The sequence below is a fragment of the Papio anubis genome, chromosome 11 (genome assembly GCF_008728515.1).
Source record: "Papio anubis isolate 15944 chromosome 11, Panubis1.0, whole genome shotgun sequence".
Classification (NCBI taxonomy): domain Eukaryota; kingdom Metazoa; phylum Chordata; class Mammalia; order Primates; family Cercopithecidae; genus Papio; species Papio anubis.
This window is the reverse complement of record NC_044986.1, coordinates 6406615-6431933: the sequence shown is the minus strand read 5'-3', so window position 1 is coordinate 6431933 and position 25319 is coordinate 6406615. Positions and strand designations below refer to the sequence as shown.

Genomic DNA, 25319 nt, shown 5'->3' with positions numbered 1-25319 from the left:
CTTGCCGTCATTTGTCACTGTCCTTACTGCTTGTGTAGGTGTGTAGTTGTCTTTCATTGTAGTTGGATTTTGCATTTGCCTTGGTTTCATTTGGGAGCCAGCGTGCAGCTTCCCGTGCTGCCGCAGTGCAGGCGAAGGTGGCCGACCCAGAGGGTGCTGGTGGGGCGCGATATGCGCGGGTCCACTGAGCTGTGAAATTGCCGAGTGTGTTCAGGGGAGGACTTTGATCCAGTTTGAAGAGACATCATGGAGTGGAAGGCTCACTGGGCACATGCAGCGGTGTGGAGACCACGGTTAACACCAGGCGGTCCCTTGTCAAGATGTGGTTGTCAGGATGTTCACTTTTCAGACCCTTCAGTGCATCTGGAAGGCCTTTAGGGAGGAAATGAGGAGGCGACCCCAGGAGGGGTCAAGAGTTTGAGTTTTAGCCTTGACAAGGACACTTTTCATGCATGTGACCCAGGGTGAGTGTTTGAACCTCTTCCAGTCTGGTTTCCCCGTTTTGAAGCAGCGCTGTTCAGGATGGTACTGTGGGCTTTGCCTCACTGAGGCTGGGCTGATGGGAGTTCACAGGAACTAATTAATGCACCTTAAGGCAGTTTGGAAACATTGTTATGCAAATGGATTATATTTGCCATCAGCCACTGTTCTTCAATTTGCTTTTATTGATGTCCTGGGAAGTGCTTTGGGGCTGATGTTGAAATCAGTGTGGAATTTGTGTGTTGACTGGAGCTACCATAACAGAGGACCACAAGACCGGGTGGCTTAACCAACAGGACCGTGTTTCTTCACATTTCTGCAATGCTGGAGTCAAGGTGTTTTGGCAGTTGGTTTCTTCTGAGACCTCTCTCCTTGGGTTACAGACAGCTGTCTTCACTGTGTCTTCATATGGTCTTCCTTCTGTGTGTGTCAGTGTCCTCATTTCCTCTTCTTATAAGGCCACTATGGCCAGGCTCGGTGGCTCACGTCTGTAATCCCAGTACTTTGGGAGGCTGAGGTGGGCAGGTCACCTGAGGTGGGCAGGTCACCTGAGGTCAGGAGTTAGAGACCAGCCTGGCCAATATGATGAAACCCCATCTCTACTAAAAATACAAAAAATTAGCCGGATGTGGTGGCGGGCGCCTGTAATCCCAGCTACTGGGGAGGCTGAGGCAGAAGAGTCGCTGTAACCTGGGAGGCAGAGGTTGCAGTGAGCCGAGATTGTGCCATTGTACTTCAGCCTGGGCAACAAGAGCGAAAATACATCCCCCCCAAAAAAAACAAAAACCCGGACACAGTGGCTCATGTCTGTAATCCCAGCACTTTGGGAGGCCAAGGTGGGCAGATCACGAGGTCAGGAGATTGAGACCATCCTGGCTAACACGGTGAAACCCCGTCTCTACTAAAAATACACAAAATTAGCCGGGCGTGGTGGCGGGCGCCTGTAGTCCCAGCTACTCGGGAAGCTGAGGCAGGAGAATGGCATGAACCTGGGAGGCGGAGCTTGCAGTGAGCTGAGATCGTGCCATGGCACTCCAGCTTGGGTGACAGAGTAAGACTCTGTCAAAAAAAAAAAAAAAAAAAAAAAAAAAGACACTACTCATACTGGAAAAGGACCCACCCTAAAGACCACACTTTAACTTAGTCACCTCTTTAAATTCCCTGCCTCCCAATACAGTGACACATCCAGGATGCTGAATTTCTGAGGTTAGAACACTGACATATGGATTTGGAGGGACACAATGTAGCCCATAACTGTGTGAATTTGATAACATAAGACTTTTCATCTACAGTTTCTGGAACTCTGTCTTTAGTGGCCTTTGAATTTTTTTTTTTCCTGCAAGGCTGTGGGTCCCTAGTGCTACTGGACTCCAGGGAGGTTAGGAGCTTTCTGATGGACTCTGATTTGTTTCTGTATTCAGATCTGGAAATTCCTTGTAATCAAATTAGTGACAGAACAACGCAGTCAGTTGGTTGGCACCCCAACAGGAACTTCAGAGCAGTTCTTTTTAAGTGTGATCGTTCTGTGAGCTTGGCTCAGTCTCTTCGAGCTCAACCTACCTGGGCTTCAGCTGCATTTAGCATTAGGATATTCACACATCCTGCTTGGATTTATTTCCACTTTCTTATCATTTATGTTTTTGTAGCATGAGTAGGGCAACCACCCTCATACTGGCTCTGGAATCCCAGTTGGACAGTGATGGCAAAACCCGGGCTTTGATGCTGGTGTCGCACACTTAGTGACGCAGGGCTGTCCCACACAACTCCAGGGGGCACTGTTCTTCTCCACAGCCCAGGAGGCTGGCTTCTCTCCCCCACTCACACCAATCACAGCCCTCCGTGGCCTTGGGCAGTGAGAAGAGTGCTTTAATATCAGGAGCTAATGGGGCAAGGGAGGGGGCTTGGCTTGTGAAATAAATGACACTGGGCTTCTTGATGATGACTTACAAGCTCAGTTTTGGCCTGGCATTCTGCAAGTATCCACATGCTCACATGCACGTGGGAAACCGAGTGTCCACGCACGCACTCCCCACCTTCAAAAGGCAGATGGTTTCACCCCAGACAGATGCCTGTCAGTTTGTTAAAGTTTCATTTGGGTGCCTTGAGGAGAAAAGGGTCCTTTCTCTTGGCATATAGCATGTGCTTGTCAAAACAGCTCAGGTTAGAGGTGTAGAGATGTGTCTTTGAATATCAGCCTTGTGTTTTATTAGGCGTGTGACCTTGGGGGTTATTTACGTTAAGCCTGAGTTTCTCCTTTGTAAAAATGGTGATAACGCCAACCTCTTTGGGCCCTTCTTAGGAGAAAGAGAAAACCTAGCCCAAACCGGGCCCGTGGTCTGTGCCTGATAATGTTAGTTTCTTTCATCCTTTATTGATTGCTTTGTAAGTAGAAGGCCGTGTTGCCCGGGACTGAATCTCTAGCTTAATTCAGGCTCTCCCCAGCCCTGCTGCATTGGGCCCCATTGCTTCTGTAGCCCCGGCCTGTTGCAAAGTGCTGGTCAGAATTTTAATGTTAGTTCTGAGGTTAGATCAGGGACTGTAGTTCTTATTGATTGCTGGGGGGCCCTGAAGGGGCAGGATGAAGGCAGATCTCTACATCTCTCATCAGAAATGTTACCTTGAGTCTTTATCTAGTTGCAGTTGCTGTTTAGACCTATGATTTATTGCTGCATCTCCTGAGGAGTGTGATGGAAAATTTATATGCCATCTTGAGTGATTTGTTTCAGTTTTAAGTTTTATTTTATTTATTTATTTTTATAGACAGGATCTTGGTCTACTGGCCAGACCAGAGTGCAGTGATGTGATCATAGCTCCCTGCAACCTTGAACTTCCAGGCTCAAGTGATCCTCCCACCCTGGCCTTCTGAGTAGCTGGGACTACAGGTCTGGCTAATTAAACAAAACTTTTTAAAAGAGGTTGGGAAAGGGTCTTTTTATGTTGCCCTGATCTCAAACACTTGACCAAAGTGCAGGGATTGGAGATATGAGCCACCACACCCAGGGGAGTGATTTAACTTAATTGATTGCACTAGGTAAACTTAGGTATATGTATGTAACAGTCGTGATTTCCTTTCTGACTAAGGGTTAGTTGCTGTAACAAACAGCCCCAACATTTTACTGGCTTCATACAATACAAGTTTGTTTTTCATTTGTGTCATAGCAGGCAGTGGGGAGGGTGAGCAGGGGCTCTGCTCTACCCAGCCATTCAGAGACTCTGCCTCCTTCGACCCTGCCAGTCTGCCCTCCACGAGGCTCCTGGGCCCTTTGCCATTCAATCTGTAGATGGGGAAAGGAAGAGATGAGGACTGTGCATAGATTTTCTTTCTGGCCCGGGCTGTAGGTGGTACCCATCCCTTCTGCTCACATTTTCTCACCTTGACCTGAGTCTCTGGTCAGACCTGCGGCAAGTGGGGTGGGAAGTGTAACCTGACTGTGTACCTCGCAGGAAGAGGGGAATGTGGATTCGGTGGTCTCCTCCACGTGTTCCTACTAATGCTTATTTTCCATTACCAGGAGGAGTGTTAGTCTGGACTCTTCAGCTTCATTGGCGTTGAGCACAGAGGTTGTATATCCTCAGGACTTTCACCCTGAAAGTCAGTTGGCAGAACAGATGTTCACGTCCCTATAAAGATGGAAGTGATGCCAAGGACAGATGCCGCCTTTTTCCTTGGGGTGTATTTTGCTACTTATGTCCTATAGATTTCAGGATATTCTTCAGGGTGTACCAAGCCCAAGAGCAGTGCTGCTTTCTCAGTGTGTTTCTTTCTTTTTTGTGGGGGACGGGGTCTTGCTCTGTTGCCCAGGCTGGAGTGCAGTGGCACAATCTTGGCTCACTGCAACCTCCGCCCCCTGGGTTCAAGCAATTCTGCTGCCTCAGCCTCCCAAGTATCTGGGATTACAGGCGCGTACCACCACATCCGGTAATTTTTTTGTACTTTTAGTAGAGACGGGGTTTCACCGTGTTAGCCAGGATGGTCTCGATCTCCTGACCTCGTGATCCGCCCACCTTGGCCTCCCAAAGTGCTGGGATTACAGGCGTGAGCCACCGTGCCTGGCCTCAATTGTCCTTTTCGTATCTATCTGGCTGTTCCTATTCCCACCATCCAAAAACACATGCAAACCCCAGGCCCCTTTGCTGTGCTATTTAAAATTCTTTTGGCCTCAGAGGGCTGTGTACTAAAGCTTGCTAATGAGAACTGTGTCTTTGTTTTTAAGTGTTTTTTGTCTTTATAGAATGGAATCTTTATATTCTGAAATAACACTTGTCTGAGTATGTATGCAATGAAAAAGGCTATAAAGTTAAATCAAGGAGAGCAACAGTGACTTAAAAGTTAGGCGTTGGGACACTGTGGTGTGGAGTTTAGAGCACTGGATTGGCAGCCTTAATAATGGGGTCTGGTATTCCTGGGTACAGCACTTACTGCTGCCTCCTCTGCCCTCCCTGAACCCCGGGCCCCTTACCTGGAGTTAGGGCATATCTTAGCACATCTGTGCATCTCAGCTCTGCCCAGGGGAGACAGCAGGATAGTGTGTGTGGAAGAGCTTTGAGAAGAGAAAGTACTACGCAGTGTTGGGCTATTCATGTTAAACTGTTATACAGTCAATATTAACTTCTTATAGAGAAAATATATGGTTTCTGGTGATTGTTTTAAATTGGAAAAGGACAGTGTGGCATTTTGAGTTTCACTTTCCTTAACGTTTTATAATTTTTATTTTACTTACTAGTAGACAGATTTTCTAGTAATTGATTATGTTGTGAGTAGATGAACATGTTGCATAAGCAGCTAGCCTGGGCTGCTGTGTAACCTATGTATAGAGACGAATGGTGATGAACCCTGTATGTTTCAGCCTCGGTTAGGAACCTCTGTCCTAAGCCACAGAAAAGTTAAGGAAGACTCTGCCTCGAAATAACTCATTTCTTCCCGCCCTTCTCCCCTTCTTCCCTCATTCCTTCTGTCCTTTCTTCCTCCCCTCCTTCCTTCTTTCCTCCTTCCTTTCCTCTTTTATTTCCTCCCTCCCTCCTTCCTTCTCCCTGTCCTTTCCTTCCTTCCCTTCTTTCTTCCTTCCTTCCTGTTTGCTTGTCAGCTCTGTTCTTAGACATTGGTATCCGCAGCTGCCCTCATGGGGTTTATAGTCTGATACAGCCAACTCTTCCATATCTGAAACTCTTGAGGCCAGTGGTGTTTCAGAATTCCAGTTTGTCACAGTGCGGAGAGACAGGTGGGAGCTGTGCTTGTGGCTCCCGTGCTGGACACCCCCGAGCAGCTCTGGGCAACACCCTGGCGTTGAGCACATTGATTCCGCTGCCACGAGCGTGTGAACATTCACAACACGAGGGAAGCCATCTGTCATTAGCTCCTCTCCGCTCAGGCTAGACTTTTGCTATTAAATGAATTACAAACATCTCTTTGGGTTTGGGAACTTTGTGGGTATTTTGGGCTTGTGGGTAATGAACTGTCGATGTTGTATTTTTTCACAGCTAAACCAACACATTCAGGTTTTGTCTTCTCAGGGCCTGTCATTCATTCTGGTTCTCTGATCAGATGTCCTCAGACTGTGGGTGCCTGCGGCCAGCCCGGAAGCCCTTTAAAATGCCCTTCGTGGCCTTCCTGGCCTCATTCCCAGATCCACTCCTGTCCAGCTGGGTGCCTGGCTGGTCCCAGGTTACAGTCTGCAATTCCCGCTCCCCTGCCTCAGCTTGACAGGGTCTGTGGCTGATCTGGGTCAGGTCCCGGGCACTGCTGGCCTCATCACATTGGCCTCCGGACCCCTTCTGGAAGAGACATCCCTTTGTTCCATCCCAGGCTGTGGGGACAGGCTTGTGCGAGAACTGAGGGCCCAGTGAGAATGGTCTTGAGTCCTTAGGGCCTGGGAGTCCTAGGTGGAAGTGGGAAGGAGGAGGAGGAGAGTAGTGAGGAGATGCGAGGACTGTGTGCACCTGGGGCCAGGTTTAAGAAGTCAGGGTTAAGGACATTAGAGGCCTGTCTCCCCCAGAGCGCAGAGAGCTGTGAGTTTTCCTCCTTTAGTTCCTTAGCCAGAACCCTCTAGAGCAGATTCTGGGGTGATGGAACTTTGGGTATGAGTTCTTGTCAGCCAGGCGTAGTTGTTAGGAGCTTGGACCTGCAGTAGGTAGCCCTCATCTGGACGAGAGGGACTCAGCTCTGCCTATTGAGAGCTTGTGCTGCCCGCAAAGTGACCTGCCTGAGGCTCATTGCCTGGTCCCTGTGAATATTAAGTGGCATCAACACAAAGAAGGGACTTCCAGGGGAGGCTGCCCGGGATTGCGAGCGTGCAGTGGGACTCCACTGATGCCTGGGATTGATTGCCAGCATGCAGCGGGGGCTCCGCTGATGCTCGGGCTTGCATGTCGCTGCTGCTGCCTGCTGGTGCGTGACTGTAGCCCCCTGTGCCCGGCTGGTGTGCTTGTCCAAGGTGACGACAGTACTTTTTATTGCACAGAGTTGCTGGAGAGTTGGATGAGCTGTTTCATGTCAGTACAGTTTCTCAGCGCCGGCACTATTGACATTCCGGGCAGGATAATTTTTCACCCTGGGGAGCTGTCCTGTACCTTGCTGGACACTTAGCAGGTCCCCCTCCAGCTCTGCATGTTCTTCACATGATTTGGGGATATGACTGGTATTTTAGTAAGTTCTAGAATTTCCCCCATTGACATTGCCAGGATGTCTCAGACATTGCCAACTGTCCCGGGGTTAAGTGGGGCGGGATGGCCTAACTCACGGTAAACACTCAACAGCTGTTTACTGTTACTAATGATACTGTGTTATTAGCAGCAAAGTCAGCAAAGTCACTTCTGTATATTTGGGAAGAAAAGCTAGAAACCCCAACGACTTGGTTCTGGCAGAGTGTGCAGGTGGGCACAAAGGATTCGGACAGATGGGCATGGAGGATTCAGACAGGTGGGCACGGAGGATTCGGACAGGTGGGCACGGAGGATTCGGACAGGTGGGCACGGAGGATTCGGACAGGTGGGCACGGAGGATTTGGAGGAGGAGAAAGCTAAGAGGGAGTGTGGGGGCCCTTCGGCCTAGTTTCTTGGCTGTCTGAAGATCATTAGGAGCTGGCAGTGTTTCTTTCCCCTTCTGAGAGACAAACATGAGTTTCTCTTGAGGTCTGATCCCAGGAGTGATGTGCAGATTAACGGGAATTGTGTGGCTCATCCCAACATCTCCTTTAAGAAATCCCATGCAGGCCGCTTAGAGACCTTCCTAAACGCAGCAGCTCAAGCATTTGCTTCTTGGAGTTTTATTTGCTGGAATAAAGGCACTTATCAACCTCTTTTTTATTTTTCGAAAATAATAACTTATTTTCTTTAACATAATTGACTTTACTAGGGGCAAATACCGATTTAGCAGGAGGGAAATGTGATTATTTTTCCTTCAAATTGCTGTGCTTCTATTAACTTCACAAGATTTATTTTCACATCCTCCTACCATCATAAGTGTTTTCCTGCCCATTTTTCAAAGGCAGGAATGGTCTTGTTCCTCCAGGCACCATGGCCAAGTGGCCAAATTTCTTCACATTATTCTTGGGGGTTGTTGCTTTGAGGATCAGCCCAGTGAGGCCAAAGGGAAGGGGAGGTGGGGTGTTTGCAGGAGGCCTGAGACTTAAGTGACCCCGATGATGGTCTGTGCTATTTCCATACTCAGGCTCTGTGGCCATCAGCCCCTGTTGCTCTGAGGGACAAAAGCTTTCTTATCCCAACCCAGGCTGGATGACCCCCGCCTCATCCCGTGTTGCTTTCTGCAGTTCTGTGACATGCTTCCCCTCCAGTCCCCTGGGGGCAGGTGGTGTCTCCATGTCCCCTGCTAGACGGAGAGCCCTTGAGGGTGAGGGCTGAATCCTGTTGCTTTCCCTCTTCCTAGCACCTGCTGTGGTCCCTGGCACACCTTGTCGAACATTGAATGAAGGTAAAGGGAGAGATTTCATCTTAGCAAAATGTCGTGAGCTGCCGGGAGAACCACAAGTTTTCTGTTGGTGGGGATTATGTCTTGGAGGGGGCGCCACTTCCAGGACTGAGGCAGAGTCGGCTCAGCTCAGGAATGCAGTGGGTGATGGGGTCAGCAGCCCCCATGGCTGTGGGAAGCACCCATTGAGGGCCCCATCCCGATTGGCTTCCTGAGCTAAGATGGGTGCCTTGTCCGTGCTGGATAAATATGTGGCAGTGTCGGTGGGTTGGGCAAGTCAGTTACACGACTCTCTATGCTCGTCAGATGATTTGGGGATATCACTGGTATTTTAATAAGTTCTAGAATTTCCCCCATTGACATTGCTACAAGGCCACTTTTAAAGTTCCTTCTTAATAAAATGTTCCAGTAAAACACTTTCCTAGTCCCCGTGTTGATATGTTTGTCTGCAGTGACTGGATTAGCTGGTGGAAGAACAGAAGGAAAAGTGGGTTTTTAAGGGAGATTGTGCTTGAGTCCCACTTCCAGCTCCTAGTCATTGTGGGACCCCAGTGGGGCTCCCCAGAGCCTTCGGGTCTTGATCATCTGTAAAATGAGGGTCCTGCCACCAGTCTTTTCTGCTCCCAAATGCAGTGATGAAAAGCCAATGAAATCAAAATATATAATATATATGCTAAAGTACTTTGTAATTATAAAGCATTAAACAGCTAAAAGGAATAAAAAATTCTTTTTAGAGCACAGATTGGCAGACTTTTTCTGCAGAGGTCTAGAAAATAAGTACTTTAGATTTTGCAGGCCAAGAGGCAAAATGGAGGATACTATGTTAAAAAATTAAACCCAGAACTATCCTCTGACCCGGTGATTCTTCTTTTAGGTGCGCACCCAGAAGGAGAAACAGTTCACATAGGCTGGTCCGAGCGCAGTGGTGTTTGCAACTAGCTGATCACAACCAGTTACTGATGTTATTGTGCCTTCTCCACTCCCACTGCTTCTCTTACCTTTACAAAAGGTTCAGGCTGGGCATGGTGGCTCATACCTGTAATCCCAGCACATTGGGAGGCCGAGGCAGGCAGATCACCTCAGGTTAGGAGTTTGAGACCAGTGTGGGCAACATGGTGAAACCCAGTCACTACTAACAATACAAAAAAGATTAGTTGGGCGTGGTGGTTCGCACCTGTAATACCAGCTACTCGGGAGGCTGAGGCAGAATCACTTGAATCTGGGAGGCGGAGGTTGCAGTGAGCTGAGATTGCGCCATTGCACTCCAGGCTGAGCAGAAGAGTGAGATTGCATCACTGCTTTTCAGCCTGGGTGACAGAGTAAGACCCTGCATCCAAAAAAAAAAAAAAAGTTATAATTGGCTCATGTTTCTGTAGGCTGTACAGGAATCATGGTGCTGGCATCTGCTTCTGGGGAGGCATCCGGAAATTTTCAATCATGGCAGAAGGGGGAAGGGAGAGCCAGGGCATCACAGGACAAGAGCAGGAGCAAGAGAGGGGAGGAGCTGCCACACTGTTAAACAACCAGGTGTCTCATGAACTCACTGAGCAAGAACTTGCTCCTCACCAGGAGGATGGTGCCAAGCCATTCAGGAGGGATGTGCGTGATCCAAACCCCTCCCACCAGGCCCACCTTCAACACTGGGGATCACATTTCCACAAGATATTTGGAGGGGACCGACATCTAAATGGTATCAGTGGCTTTGGAGTTTCCTTTTGCAGTGATGAAAATATTTTAGAACTAGACAGAAGTGGTGGTTGCACAGCATTAGGAATGTACTAAATATTAAACACTACTAAACTGTATACTTTAAAATGGTTAATTTTCTGTTATATTAGTTTTACCTCCTTTAAAAACAAGATGAGGACCAGGTGCGGTGGCTCACGCCTGTAATTCCAGCACTTTGGGAGGCTGAGGCGGGTGGACAGCCTGACTAATATGGAGAAACCCCATCTCTACTAAAAATACAAAATTAGCCGGATGTGGCAGCACATGCCTGTAATCCCAGCTACTCGGGAGGCTGAGGCAGGAGAATCGTTTCAGCCTGGGAGGCAGAGGTTGCGTTGAGCTGAGATTGTGCCATTGCACTCCAGCCTTGGCAACAAGAAGGAAACTCCATCTAAAAAAATAAAATAGAATAGAATAAAAGATGAGAACCATTCTTCGCTTATGGACGGTATAAAGCTAAGCTGTGGGCCAGATTTGGCCTGTAGACTGTAGTTTGCAGACCCCTGGTCTAGAGTCTTAGAACCTTTTAGTTTTAGAATAATGACCATTATTTTTGTAATAATATTGTATGCTAGTTATTAAAATGTTGCAAACTATATTAAAGTTAAAAGGATGTAGAAAAACTTAGGCATGGCTGGGTGTGGTGGCCCACGCCTGTAATCGCACCACTTTGGGAGGCCATGGCAGGTGGATCACGTGAGGTCAGGAGTTCGAGACCAGCCTTGCCAACATGGTGAAACCCCATAACTACTAAAAATACAAAAATTAGCGGGGTGTGGTGGCAGGTGCCTGCAATCCCAGGTACTCGGGAGGCTGAGGCAGGAGAATCACTTGAACCCGGGAGGTGGAAGTTGCAGTGAACTGAGATGGCACCACTGCACTTCAGCCTGGGTGACAGAGCAAGACTCTGTTTCAAAACAACAACAACAACAAACCTAGGTATTCTCCATGCAATCTACCATTGAGAAAGGACTGCCATTCTCAGCATCTCCACGAGTGATGGTCCATACCCTCCCCCTCCCCACTTCATACACAGAAACCTAATCACGAGGTGATGGGATTAGGATGTGGAGCCTTTGGGAGGTGATTAGGTCATGAGGACTGAGTGTCCTTCTAAAAGAGGCCCCGGAGAGCTTGTTCCTTCCACCCTGTGAGGACACAGTGAGAAGGTGCCTTCTATGAGCCAGGAAGCAGGCCCTGGCCAGACACCAAATCCACCTGCCCCTCAGTCCTGGAATTTCCCAACCTCTAGAACTGTGGGAAATGAATTTCCGTTGTTTGTGAGCTGCCTGGTTTATGATATTTTGATATTGCAGCCTGAACAGAGGTAGATACCACGTGTCGAGAGAAGCAGGCAGAGAAATAGGAGAACCATGGACTTTTAGAGTTGAAGGGTACCCCACCCTCCTTGATTTCTAGTTGAGGAAATGGAGGCTGTGAGTGCTGAAACTGAGCGGGGACCGTCTCTGGGGAGCCCTGTCCGGAGCCTTAAAAAAGGCAAACGGCCCTTGAAATGGCAGGGTGGGGAGAGTTGAGGACAAGGTTAAAAAGCAATTTAACAGAAATCCAATTCTTTAGGATTCTTGCTTTTTCCACCATGTTGCCTCCAGAAGAACAGAAAATAAAATCTCCATTTTGCAGTCTTCGTCTGACTAGTAGTTGCCGCGGGGGCCAGGTGTGGTCAAGGGCTCTAGAACATTTGTTTGCACAGTTTCCCTCTTTGATCTCTGTGATTTATAGACAGGCACTTAAAGGTGGGATTAACGTGGAAAGAGCCTTCAGAGTGAAGGATCTAAGTCTCTGGAAATGAAGGACTGGATGAAAGTGTTTCTGAAGGACAAAGTTTTAATAATCGTGGCATACATACTATAGCATTAGTACTTCATTGTAAAAACTTGGTATTACCTGCCAAAGTCTACTGCTTACCTGCACATATGTGCAACACCTTTGTAGATTCTTTTTAAATGTGTCAGCCCACGTTTTTAAAAACTGGTTTAGAAAATTCTCACTGGGCTTCCTGCCTCTATCACTGATCTAGTCATGATTCATCTTATGGTTAGGAAAGCATCAGTAGCCTGGAGAAACTGAACGGTGGTGTTGAGTCTTGTTTTCAGTTTTTATTAGTATTTCCTGTTTCATACAGCCCACATTTCTGGGCAATAAGCCTAACATACCATAGACTTACTTTGTAAAACACTTTTATTTATGCACACACACACGTACACACGTAGTTAGAGCTGGGTGAAATCCTGGCAGTAGCCAGGCCTGCTTCTGCATTTTATCCGTCAGATCTCTTGATGCCTCCTCTTACCACTCAGGGTACTCATGTGAACATTTTTTTGTGTTGTTGTTTTTTGAGACGGACTCTTGCTCTGTTGCCGGGCTGGAGGGCAGCGGCACCATCTCGGCGCATTGCAAACTCTGCCTCCCGGGTTCAAGCAATTCTCCTGCCTCAGCCTCCTAAGTAGCTGGGATTACAGGTGCACGCCACCACGCCCAGCTAATTTTTGTATTTTTAGTAGAGACAGGGTTTCACATTGCGGAGTGTGTGTGTGTGTGTGTGTGTGTGTGTGTGTGTGTGTGTGTGTATACGTGCGCGCATAGGTGCATCTGCAGAAATAAGTCTACAACTCCAGGCGGTAGCTGGAGAATCTCCAGGATGGACTTACGTCACAGTAGGGCGTGATGTGGGGTGTGCCTGCTGTGTGTGTTGGGTGGGGTTGGAGTGGGATGGGCTGAGCTGGTAACACTGAGAATCTTCGGCCCTGAGCTCCATAAACTGAACCCATGGGGGAGGTGCCTAGCTGGATGCAAACTCCTTAATTCCTGTTTGACTTTGGCCCAGTTAGTAAACCGCTCTGAGCCTCAGTTTGCACATCTGTAGGGTGGGGATAAATAGTACCTGCTTCCTATGACTGGAGAAAAGAGCGACGTGATGGGGTAAAATGTTCAGCATCATGCCAGACACCTGGTAACCAACTGGTGGTACATGGGAGCACCACCAGGGGCACCAGGGAAGCCTGAAAATTGTCCCAGGTGACAGAGCCGCCTAAGTGTGTTGTATTCTGTTTTTTTTTTTTTTTTAATATCAGAGAGCTGTTAAGAGTCATCAGATTTCCACATATATGACTTGATGTTTGTTCTCAGCTCAAAAGTAGGTACAAACATCAGTGTGAATTGAGATTTCCAGGAAAAGTAGACAAAAGAAAAAAAAAAGCTTTGAAAAACATTTTCCCGTAAGTAATTTCATATGTTTACATATCAACTTAAGGGAAAACACAACTACTTATGCTTGCAATTTTATGACTGTATCATTTAATAAACATTCTGTGCCAGAGGAGGTTACGGGTTGAGTCCCCTGAAAAGACAGGCTGAAGTCCTAGCCCTTAGTGCCTCAGAGTGTGACCGTACTTGGAAATGGGATCATCGCAGATGTAATTCGTTAAGATGTGATCACACCGGATTAGGGTGAGCGTTTAATCCAATATGCCTGCTGTCCTTGTTAAGAAGAGGAGGGACTCATGAGAACTCAGCCAAGTAAGGATGGAGGCAGAAGTGGGCATTACACGGCCACGAGCCAAGGAATGTCCAGGAACCGCCAGGGCTCCCTGGAACTGGAAGAGGCAAGGAAGAAATCTCCCGCGGAGGGTTTGGAGGGCCCATGGCCCTGCAGGCACCTTCATTTCTAACATCTGGCCTCTGAAACGGTGAGAGAATAAGTATCTTTGGTACTTTGTGTGGCAGCCCCGGGAAACTGACACAGAGGTAGAAATGCAGTTGAGGCACAGGGGAAAAGGTATTTCTGGGGGTGGACGATTGAGAAGGAGAGACTTGTGGGCTTTTAGTGCCCACCCCAGACCGTTCGCACCCCACATCTTGTCTTATCTCCAGGCAATGAGGAAAGAAGGCTCAGAACAATTGTGCCCTGGTGTATTTTGCATCATCTTTTTAGAGGAAAACTGCCTGGAGAGTGCGGTGGTGACTACCGTGCAGGATGTGTGACCATGTTAGCAGATTTCGGTCCCTGATCTGCTTTTTCTTTGGATTTGATGTGAATGTTGTTGACCAGAACTGGAGGCGAACAGGAGAGAATTAACTGTCTTCCCTCCAGAGGGACTAGGTACTGAAATGTGCTTTCCGGATCCCCCCGGCGCAGTGAACTTTGGAGTTAGAGGACGAGCTGATGATCTCTTCCTTTCTTTCCAAAGAGGATGTCCGTGAGTTACGGTCTTCGTTCTTTTTTTTTTTTGAGACGGGGTCTCATTCTTTCACTCAGGCTGGAGTGCAGTGGTGCCATCTCAACTCACTGCAGCTTCCGCCTCCCGGGTTCAAGGGATTCTCCTGCCTCAGCCTCCCAAGTAGCTGGGATAACAGGCGCCCGCCACCACACCTGGCTAATTTTTGTATTTTTAGTAGAGACGGGGTTTCATCGTGTTGGTCATGCTGGTCTCAAACTCCTGACCTCAGGTGATCTGCCCACCTCAACCTCCTAAAGTGCTGGGACTACAGGTGTGAACCACCGCACCTGGCCTGTCTTCTTTCTTTCACGTGTTCATTTAGTGGACATCCAGCCAGAGCTGCCCACGTGGTGACACCCTTCCTAGGCGTTAAGCACTCAGTGAAGAACAACATCAGCTTGGCGTCTGCCCTCAGGTTGCTGTGGCTGCCTAGCAGGAAAGACTTGGGGCCAGGCAGTTACCATGCTTGGCGGAGAGATGAGTGCTCTCAGGGAAGACACCTGCTGTGCAGGTGAGGGCCACCTACCCAGGTGCCACTTGGTCTGCGAACGCCAGCGAGGGGTGTATTGTTTCTAGAATCTGATGGACATACTGAAGATACTCAGGGGAAGAGGGGCTAGGTGTTCTCAGCAGTGGGAACAGCATGTCCAAGCCTCGTGTGGCTTGTTGGAGAAGCTGAAAAAATAGAACATGCAGAGTGAAGGCGTTCAGCAGAATGAGAATAAGCCGTGAGTGAGAGAAAGGACTTGGAGCCTCCCAGGTCGAATGAGGGCCTGGAGGAACAGCAGGAGCACATGGAACCCATCTCCCTGGGCTCTTGCCATGGGCCAGGGTTCAGCCGGATGAACTGCTGAGAGCTGTGTCCCCGGCTGGTGTCCATGTGTCCCAGGCCCTGCCCCCAGGGACTTCAGTGGAACCTGCAGTTCGTAAATTTGCCCAGTATTCTTAAGCCTCCAGCTTAAGATGTGGTCATACTAGATTAGGGTGGGCCTTTAATCCAGTATGCCTGGTGTCCTTGTTTAAGAAGAGGAGGGACACATGAGAACTCAGCTGTGTCCTGAGAGCTGTGTCCTCAGCTGGTGTCCATGCCTCTCAGGCCCTGCCCCCAAGGGCCCCAGTGGACCCTGCAGTCTGACTTGTAAACTTCCCCAGTATTCTTAAGCCTCCAGCTTAAGGCATGGTCATACTGGATTAGGGTGGGCCTCTAATCCAATATGTGTGATGTCCTTGTTAAGAAGAAGAAGAGGAGGGACACATGAGAACTCAGCCATTCAGGCTGGAGGCAGAAGTGGGCGTTACATGACCACAAGCCAAGGAGTGTCCAGGAGCCTCTAGGGCAATTTACCACCCAATTTACCAGAAACTAAAGAGAAACGGACTTCCTTTCCTCTTCTCCTCTATTTCTAAGCATTATTTTGCACAATCACCCCACAGCTACTGTTGCCCTGACCCAGAAGGGTTGATCTATTGGGTCTAGAGTGGTATTACAGTTAAGCGTTTAATCAGGTCACTTTCAGAGGCTTGGTGGGGGGCCTTTAATCTCTTGAGCATTTTCACATGTCTCATTTGACGAGGGCCTCTCTGTCCAGAAAGACTGTAGGGCGGAGCCAGAGCTTCCAGCTGTGTTTAGATCCATCATGTACAGGTGAAATTCCATGGAAGCTTTTTTGCATTGGAATTGATTCTGCAGTCCAGTATCAGGTCCTCTCGTGGGCTACATTCCATTAACCTGGAATCCCAGACGGTTAAGAGATGGTTTGCAGTCGGACTGATCTGGGGATGAACCCTTTGCTAGTTGTAAGTTTTGGAATTTACCTCACCCTCTATGCTTTGGTGTACTCAACCTGTAAACTGGGGAGAAAAGCAATTGCTACCCCTTGGTGTTTCCATGAGGATTCAGTGTTGACACCCAGGAGATGTTATCATTTATTGGACTTTGCTCCCTAATCTAGTAGAGAAATGGACCACAGGGTGACAGTTGGGAGGATGGAGCTGCCAAGTGTTTGCTGTTGACCAGAGAAGGGGCCTGGGGCTCAGTATGCCTGGTGGAGTCTCTGGGAAGCTTCACCAAGGAGGCTCCTGGTGAGCCTTGGAGGACGCTGAGGACGTGGAGGGAAGCAGAGGGAGAGTGGCAGACTGGAAGGAGCCTGAGGGAGGCGCTACCTGGGCTTCAGCTTCAGATGCATGGGAGAGAGGTGGGTCAGGGCCAGGAGTGCTCAGGCCAGCTTAACAGGTAGGACTTTTGTCCTGAGAACCTCAGGATGGAGGGACCATTGGGGGGAGGGGCAGGGGAAGCAGGCGGGAGTGCAGTTCATGGCACAGTTGTAAGTTCATGAATCAGTTGCATGATTTAAAAACAAAATAATTGAGGTGAGAGTCACATAACATGTAGCCAACCATTACCAAGAACAATTCTGTGGCATTTAGAAGGTCACAGTGTTGTGCAGCCACTGCCACTGTGTAGTCCGAAACATTTCTGTCACTCCAAAGGAAAGCCATATACCCATTTAGCAGTTCCTTCTTTTTTTTTTCTCTCTTCCTCCAGCTCCTGGCCGCCACCAAACTGTGTTTTGTGTCTCTGGATTTATCTGTCCTGGACAGTTCATAAAAATGCAGATCCCACAGTGTGTGGCCCTTGTGTCTGCATTCGTCCATTTAGCATGTGCATCCACACTGTAGCATGGATCGCTGCTTCGTTCCTTTCTGTGGTGGAATAGCCTTCTGCTGTATGAGTAGAACACGATTTGTTTGTGTGTTCCACTTGTGATGGACATGTGGGCTCTTTCCACCTTTTGGTTCTTGTGACTGGCGCTGCTGGGAGCATTCATGTCTACGTGTGTGTTCGAGCAGGGGCTCGGTTCTCTTGGACCTGGGAGTGGAATTGCAGGGTCATGTGGCGCTTTCGTGTTTCATTTAGTTGCATGATCCTTGGACACAGCAGCAAAGCCTTACTGGACTTCCCTGGCCCAGGCGTGCACTGCGTGCTTCACCCCCTTACCTCCCTGAGCCTTCCCTGTGACCGTCGGGGTGGGGAACAGGTGCCCTTCCCTGGGTGGGTGGCATGGGCGCTGGTGGTCCTCTTGGCCGCTTTGCTGTTCGGTCTCCTTAGAGGGGGTGCAGCGCCTCCTCCTGCATTTCCAGGGCTGGCCCTCTCCAGCCTTGGGAGACTGGAGATTCTGATTCTGTGGTTCAAGGCCTTGCATGGGCAAGGCCTGGCCTGGGGTCACTGGCCTCGCGCGCAGGAGTCCGGGCCAAGGCAAGGTTTTGCCAAGGTTGGCATCTAAGATATGTAGAGACAAAGCTGCCTGTGCTGCCCCGATTGCATTAGCCGTGGCAGAGAAGTGTGGGCATCAGCGCAAGGACTCAGGGCCCAGACCCTGGTTTTCTATAGGTGAGTACCCCCTACTGGGTTTTTGGCTATTTGGATATCAGGTGGCTTCTGACAGTTTTTGAGATGCTTGACCTGAGGACATGAAAGGGGAGCTGATAGAGGACCGACTCCCTGTCTCGTCATCACATCCTGCAAGGGCCCATCTCCCCTGCCCATGGGCAGTGCCAGCGTCAGATTCCCTGCGTCGAGGACGGGGGCCACAGGAAGCCAGTTTATTTTGGAGTTGGGAATTCTCCTGGGCTAGTTGCTGCACGCCCACCGAGCCAGGTCTCTGACCCAGGAGGGATGGAGCATCTCGGAAATAAGATCTGGGCAGTATAATCCCAGAGGATGGTGGGTGGGAGAGTCAACAGTGTGTTTTCACTGCAAAAGCCTCTCATGAGCTCAGACTTGGAGAGACATGGATGGAAGCCAGAGAGAGAAGCCCGGACGGGATACTTTCACTTTCTTGAAAATTAAAATGAACACCGTTCCAGGCTGTCCTGGGGGAGCGTTTGCACGCTGTGTGGCTGTGAGGTTTGGAGGGGCGAAGACACCAGGATGCATGGCTGATCCTTGTCTGTGTGGAGGTCTGTCTTGGAGCAGTGGGTAGGACCTGGTCTGGTGGCGCCGGGGGAAGCGAGGCCCAGAAGTGCAGGTTCAGGAGCCCGAGCTGAGCTGAGCACAGTGAACGCAACAGTGTGTTTTTACTGGAAGCCTCTCATGAGCTCAGACTTGGAGAGGCATGGATAGAAACCAAAGAGAGAATCCCCCACTGGGTTGGAGTCAGGGGCCTCATCTGTTGAATGGGCGGTCGACTTTCTAGGAGTTTTCCAGCTCCACTTTCCCGTGTATTTCAGGGAAGCCAGTCTGAAGCGGGAGGTGGTGCGGCACAGGGTTTATGCAGTCAGGCTCTGGAGTACGGCCTTCCTGTCACTTCCAGGAACCAATGTGTCTTCATCTATCGACTGAGGATACGCGCGGCCCCAGTCCTCCCTGGGCTTTGGAAGGACGCAGAGTCACTGGAAAGTGCTTAATCTTGTGCCTGGTGCAGAGTACCTGGCATTATTATTAGCCCAGCCAGCACACACTCAGTCTCCCCTTCCAGCGGTTACTTAGAAAGGTAACAAAGAATTGTCAGGTAGTAAAAAGGCGTGAAGTCTTTTGTTAACAGGAATAAAAGTGGGCCGCTGAGACAGTTCGTAGAATATTGATGGAGATGCTGATGACTCCGGAGATCCCACGTGTTGGATATGTGGATTCTGGAAGGTTGATGACAGTCAAAGCTGCACGCCAGAATCAGTATTCAGAGCGTTTGATTATCTGAGCCCACAGGCCTAGCTCTGAAGGAACCTCCTCCAGGCTAAATGTGAAGTTTAAAATTAGGGACTTGGATCAGCTGATGACTGCAAAATAGCAGAGAAGGGCCTTCAAAGCCATGCTGGGGCGGGGTGTGTTGGCATGTACCTTGTCTCAGCTATGCCGAAGGCTGAGGCAGGACGATTATGAGTTCAAGCCCAGCCTGAGCAAAATAGCAAGACCCTTGTCTCCAAAAAACAGAACAAACAAAAAACCTGACCTCTCGGGAAGACCTGGAGATTGCTTTTGACTCAACCCAGTCAACAGGCTGATGGGATTTCTAGAAAAGTAAAATTAGCACCATTCCAGGCTGTCTGGAGGAACATTTGAACGCCGCAACTGTGAGGTTCGGAGAGGCGAAGACACCAGGATGTATGGCTGTATGGGACTCTGTCTTGGAGCAGCGGGTGGGACCTGGTCTGGTGGCGCCAGGGGAAATAAGGCCCAGCAGTGCAGGTTCCGGAGCTCGTGTTGAGCCAAGCACAGGAGGCCCTTTGTGGTAGGTAAGAGGCGGATCGTCCCTGGAGTACCACGGCCCTCGCTGGTGGAGGTGGGTGCACTGCGCCACTGGCTGATGCACAGGCGACTGCAGAATATCTTCAAGTCTCTCTCCGCTTGACGTTTGGTTAAATTACTGCCAGACTTGGGGGAACTTGCCCTCACCGCAGGTGCCCAGAGTTGAGATCAGGCCGAGATCCGGGCCCTGTGTCACTGTCCCCTCCTGGCCAGCTCCTCCCCTCCTGCTCTGGGGTGTCTCGTATATGTGTCCTTCAGTCCTTTTTCCATAGGTTGGCCTGGATGTATGTGGAGGAGTCTGAGGCATTTTTGAGCTTGTGGAGGAGGACTGGGAGGACCTTGGCTTTGGAGGACTGGACAAGCAGAAGGCCCGGGGCTGGGGCCTTGATGTGGGGACCTTCCTCTGGGAGGCCGCCCAGTGTGGCAGGGCTTCCCACAGTCAGGACGGAGTCTGTGGAGGTGTTGAGATTTGCAGCTCTTGCAGGTGTGTTGAGGTGAAAGTGCAACTTCATTTTGGGGGAAACAAATGTTTCTGCTGCATGGTAGATGCCTGCAGCTGCAGCCGCTCCCAATGGACATCTTTTGTTGAGTGAAGCTGTTCCTGTAGGTGCTAAGATGAGAAATGATACTGTCTGTCCTTAAGGATTTAACTTTTGCCACTGTCAGAGGGGTAAGGAAGAAGCCAGCCTGGGTCCTTCGGTGTTCCCTAGAGTCAGGTTGCCTCCTGCCTGTACAAGTTAAACAATGTAAGAATGCACAAGGATTCTGTAGAGCTCCCTGGACTTCCTGGGTTTTGCACGTGGCATTTGCTGAGGTTTCCCTGTCCTACCTTCTGGCCTAGGGAGGGGGTAAAAAGATGGAGGAAGCAGGACTTTGCTCTTGGGGTGCCCTGAGTCGGCCTGGGTGAGCAGGAGGACATACATGCAGGACGAACGGGAGGTTCATCCCCTGCAAATGATGAAGTGCGTATTCTCTCTGCTTCTCTTTGAGACATCAGTGGTTTGTGGGAGGTCGGAGACATTTGCTGAGGGGCCATTTGAACCTCTCCAACATGAATTCTCCTGCGATCTTATAATAGGGAATTTGAAACTATTTTACCTAATCTTTTTTTTTTTTTTGAGACAGAGTTTTGCTCTTGTTGCCCAGGCTGGAGTGCAATGGTGCGATCTCAGTTCACTGCAACCTCTGCCTCCTGGGTTCAAGTGATTCTCCTGCCTCAGCCTCCCAAGTAACTGGGATCACAGGTGCCTGCCACCATGCCCTGCTAATTTTTGTAATTTTTCAGTAGAAATGGGATTTTGCCATGTTGGCCAGGCTAGTCTCAAACTCCTGCCTGACCTTGTGATCCGCCTGCCTTGGCCTCCCAAAGTGCTGGGATTACATGTGTGACCCACTGCACCTGACCTATTTTACTTACTCTTAAAACTCAGAGTTCCTCCTTCCTCGTCTCTCCTTTCCTTCCTGTGTGTTCCTGCTCTTTGCCTAACTTCTCTCTATCCCTTGGATACTTGCCTTCATGTGGTGAAGGTGGCCCTACTCTGAGCTGCCCCAGCATCCTGTGAATCAGAGGGCAGTGTTGAATACTGCATTGGGATCGCCTGGTTCCTGGGCCGTCTCCACCATCTAACTCCATGAGGACAAGGGCAGCATCTGCCTTGCTGGCATCTACTGCCATCCTTGCCACAGGGCTGGTGCTTAGTAAATACTTGTTGAATGGACGAGGCTGAAATGTGTAAATTGCAGAAACTTTTTTTTGAGACGGAGTCTCGCTCTGTCGCCCATCCTGGAGTGCAGTGGCCGGATCTCAGCTCACTGCAAGCTCCGCCTCCCGGGTAATTGCAGAAACTTTTTAAAGATTTGTGTGAGCACTGTTGCAAAATGTTTGAAATTAGGGCTGTTCTGGAAAACAGTTGGTTTTTTTTTTTTTTTTTTTTTTAGTTTGTCATTCAGGCTGGAGTGCAGTAGCACAGTCATAGCTCACTGCAGCCTTGAACTCCTAGGCTCAAGTGATCTTGCCACCTCAGCCTCCGCAGTAACTGGGACTACAGGTGCACACCACCATACTTGGCTAATTTTTAAACATTTTGTAGAGACAGGGTTTTGCTCTATTGCCCAGGCTGGTCTCAAATTCTTGGCCTCAGCTCAGGTGATCCTTGTGTCTCAGCCTCCCAAAGGGTTGGGATTACAAGCGTGAGCCCCTGTGCTTGGCTGTAGATTTTTTCTGTTAAAGGCCAGAGAGTAAATATTTTAGGCTTTGTGGGCCATCATGGTCTCTGCTGCAACTCCTCAGCCCTGCCATTGTTAACACAAAAGCAGCCACAGACAGTGCATAGGTTCATAAGCGTGGCTGTGTTCCAGTAAAACTTTAGTTATAGACAGTGAAATGTGTATATACTCTATAGTTTTTGCATGTCATGAAACATTCTTATTTTGATTTTTTCCAAAGTATTTAAAAACATAAAAACCATTTTTAACTCACAGGAGTACAAAAACTGGTGACAGTGAGATTTGGCTTCTAACCTATAGTTTGCCCACCTCTGGTATCAGTTCAAAGTATTTCATGACAAAGAAATATTCTTATAAATGGGAGTAGATGTCTACTCCCATTTATAAAGAATACAAAACATTAGTGGAAAATCAGAGAAACATGATCAAACTTATTGGGAAAAGTAGATTCCCAAACAGCTCCCTGGTGAACATGTTTGCTTCTTTTTCCTTTATTTTATAAAATTGTGACAAAATATACATACCATGAAATTTACTGTCTTAACCATTTTTAAGTGTGCAGTTCAGTAGTATTAAGGATGTTCGTGTTGTGCAACCAGCAGCCCCATTCATCACCGGAACTCTTTTCATCTTCCCCAAAGCAACTCTGTGACCATCAGACACTAACTCTCCCTTCCCCCTCTTCCCAGCCCCTGGCAGCCACTATTCTGCTTTCTGTCTACAAATTTGATGACTGTAGGAACCTCATAATCATATAGCAGTTGTCATTTTGTGAGTGGCTTATTTCACCTAGTTTAAAGCCCTAAAGCTTCACTATGTTTTAACATATGTCATAATTACCTTTCTTTGTAAGGCTGAATAGTATTCCATTGTTTGTATATGCTAGTTTTGCTTATGCATCCGTTGCGGATGGATACTTGGGTTGATTCCATGTTTTAGCTCTTGTGAATAATGCTGCTATGAACATGGATGTACAAATACCTCTTCAAGACCCTGATTTCACTTATTTTGAGTGTGTGCCCAGAAGTAGAATTGGTAGGTCATATGGTAATTCTATTTTTAATTTTTTGAGGGACTGCTGTACTGTTTTCTATAGTGGCCCTATCTATTTTACATTCCCACCACCAGTACACAGGGGTTTGCGTTTCTCCACACTTGTTTTTCTCCAACACTTGTTACTTTCTGGTTTTTTTTTTTTTTGGTCTTCTTTTTAATCATAGCCATCCTTATGGGTGTGAAGTGGTATCTTATTGTCCTTTTGAGTTGCATTTTCTTAAGGATTAGTGATGTTGAGCATTTTTTTTCCCATGACCTTATTGACCATTTGTGTATCTTTTTGGGGAAATGTTTATTCAAGCTCTTTGCCCGTTTTTAATCTGTTTCTTTGTTTTTATTGAGTTGTAGGAATTCTTTATTCTGGATATTAAGCCCTTAGTGGATATAGGATTTGCAAATATTTTATCCCATTCTGTGGTGTTGCCTTTTTACTCTGTTGATAGTCTCCTTTGATACACAAACATTTTAAATTTTGATAAAGTTCAACTTCTCTATCTTGTTATTGTTGTCTGTACATTTGAGGTCATATCCAAGAAATAATTGCCAAATCCAGTGCCTTGAAGTCTTTCCCCTGTTTCTTGCTAAGAGTTTTACAGTTTTAGCTCTTATGCTTAGGCTTTCTGTCCATTTTGAGTTAATTTCTGTGAATAGTACAAGTGTCCAGCTTCATTTTTTTGCTTGTGAATATCCAGTCTTCAGCCATTTGTTGAAATCATTTATTGTTATTTCCCACTGAATGGCCTTGAAACCATTTCCCATTGAATGGTCTTGAAACCACTCAACCCTGTTGAAACCATTGACTGTGTATGTGAGGATTTATTTCTGGGCTCACTGTTCTCTTCTGCTGGTCTCTATATATCTATCTTTATGGCAGCTGTTTTGATTGACACTGTTTTGGTTATGAGTTCTTTCTTAGTCCATTTATGCTGCTAGGACAACATACATGAGACTGGATAGTTTATAAATAATAGCAATTTATTCTCATAGTTCTGGAGGCTGGGAAGTCCAAGATGAAGGCACTAGCAAATTCTGTGTCTAATGACGGCTGCTCCCTGCTTCCAAAATGGCACCTTGCTGCTACTTTCTTCTGGGGGATGAACACCGGAGGGGACGAACGCCAGAGGGGCTGAGCACCGGAGGGGATGAACACCATGCCCTTACATGGCAGAAGGGATGCAAAGGAATGAACCCCCCTTCCTTAAACTCTTCTGTAAGGGGCCTGAGTCCATCCATGAAGGTTTCATCCTCTTGGTTTAATCACCCCTCAAAGATCCTACCATTTAAAACGATGACATTGGCTATTGAGTTTCAACACATGAATTTTGGGGGACATCAGACTATAACAGTAGCTTTGTACTAAATTTTGAAATCAGCAAGTGCAAGTCTTCTAGCTTTGTTCTTTTTTTTTTTTTTCCAAGATTGTTGTGGCTATTCAGGGTCTTTTGAGATTTCATATAAATTCTAGGATGAATTTTTCTATTTCTGCATGTACCTGTTTACTTTTGCCTTATTTCTTAGGCTGCTAGGTTAAGGGACATTAATGTTTTTACTTTCATTTAAATTTATCTTTTAATTTTTCTCTTTTATTTGTAGTAGCTTGATTTAGTAATCACTCACCTCAGGTGATCCTCCAGCCTCGGCCTCCTGGAGTGCTGGGATTATAGGCGTGAGCCACCGCACCTCATCCAAAATACCTGTTTAAGAAAACAAACTCTTCAGTCCAGATGAGTCAGAGTCATCATGAGACCAGTGTTCTGTGATAGGCTGTAGTTCAGGGAAGTGGATCAGAGTCGCTGCTTTCATTCCTTTGGATGCTTTGGTTTGGTGTTTGTTAATCCCGGAAGTCAGATTATTAGGCCTTTCTGCATTTGGGTCCCTGTCTTGGCAGCTGTAAGTGTGACGCATGTCCCCAATGAAGGAGACTGCTTCTTTTGTCCTTCGAAGGCCACGCCTACCTTGTTGCCTGAATAGGAGCCTCCAGGAGCTGGTGGCTGGATTTAGCCCTGAGTTGGGGCTGGCATTGGGAGTGAGTCTAGGCTGAGACATTTGGAGGAGAGGCAAGAAGGAGAAGGGTGCGACTCCTCCCTAATGCTTTCCTACCTTTGAGAATTGTTTTTCACAAATGATCTTTTTGCCTCTAATCTGGTCATTTCTTTGTAGTCTTGGTAATGGATAAGAAATTTGCCCTGTGAGTTAACCATGGTTTCCAGGGATGATGGCAGACTCAAATATTTGGGGATTCAGTGGTTTGCCTTGCTTTGTAATTTTGGTTTAATTTGCAGTTGGGAGTGATTGAGAATAATTTGGAATAAAACTGTTCTAGAAGGAAGACATCCATGCAAACCATTCTGCTTATTCTTTCAAACCAGGTGGTTTTCCAAATTAGATGACAGGAGTCTGGAGCACTTCATACTCAATATTC

The 25319-nt window shown here is 48.0% G+C and overlaps 1 protein-coding gene across 4 annotated transcripts in view; it reads left to right on the top strand.

Annotated features, from left to right (window-relative positions):
• DOCK1 (dedicator of cytokinesis 1) overlaps nt 1–25319 on the top strand; it is a 542700-nt gene that overhangs the window by 5750 nt on the left and 511631 nt on the right. For 2 of the 4 annotated variants that reach the window (XM_017944436.3, XM_017944435.3), the window contains exon 1: nt 16676–18330. The exons of the other annotated variants lie outside the window; for them this stretch is intronic. In XM_017944436.3, coding sequence (XP_017799925.1) covers nt 18162–18330 — 169 coding nt within the window. In that variant the 5' untranslated portion in view covers nt 16676–18161. Of the gene's footprint in view, nt 1–16675; nt 18331–25319 lie in introns of those variants that run through there. 4 annotated transcript variants of the gene reach the window in all.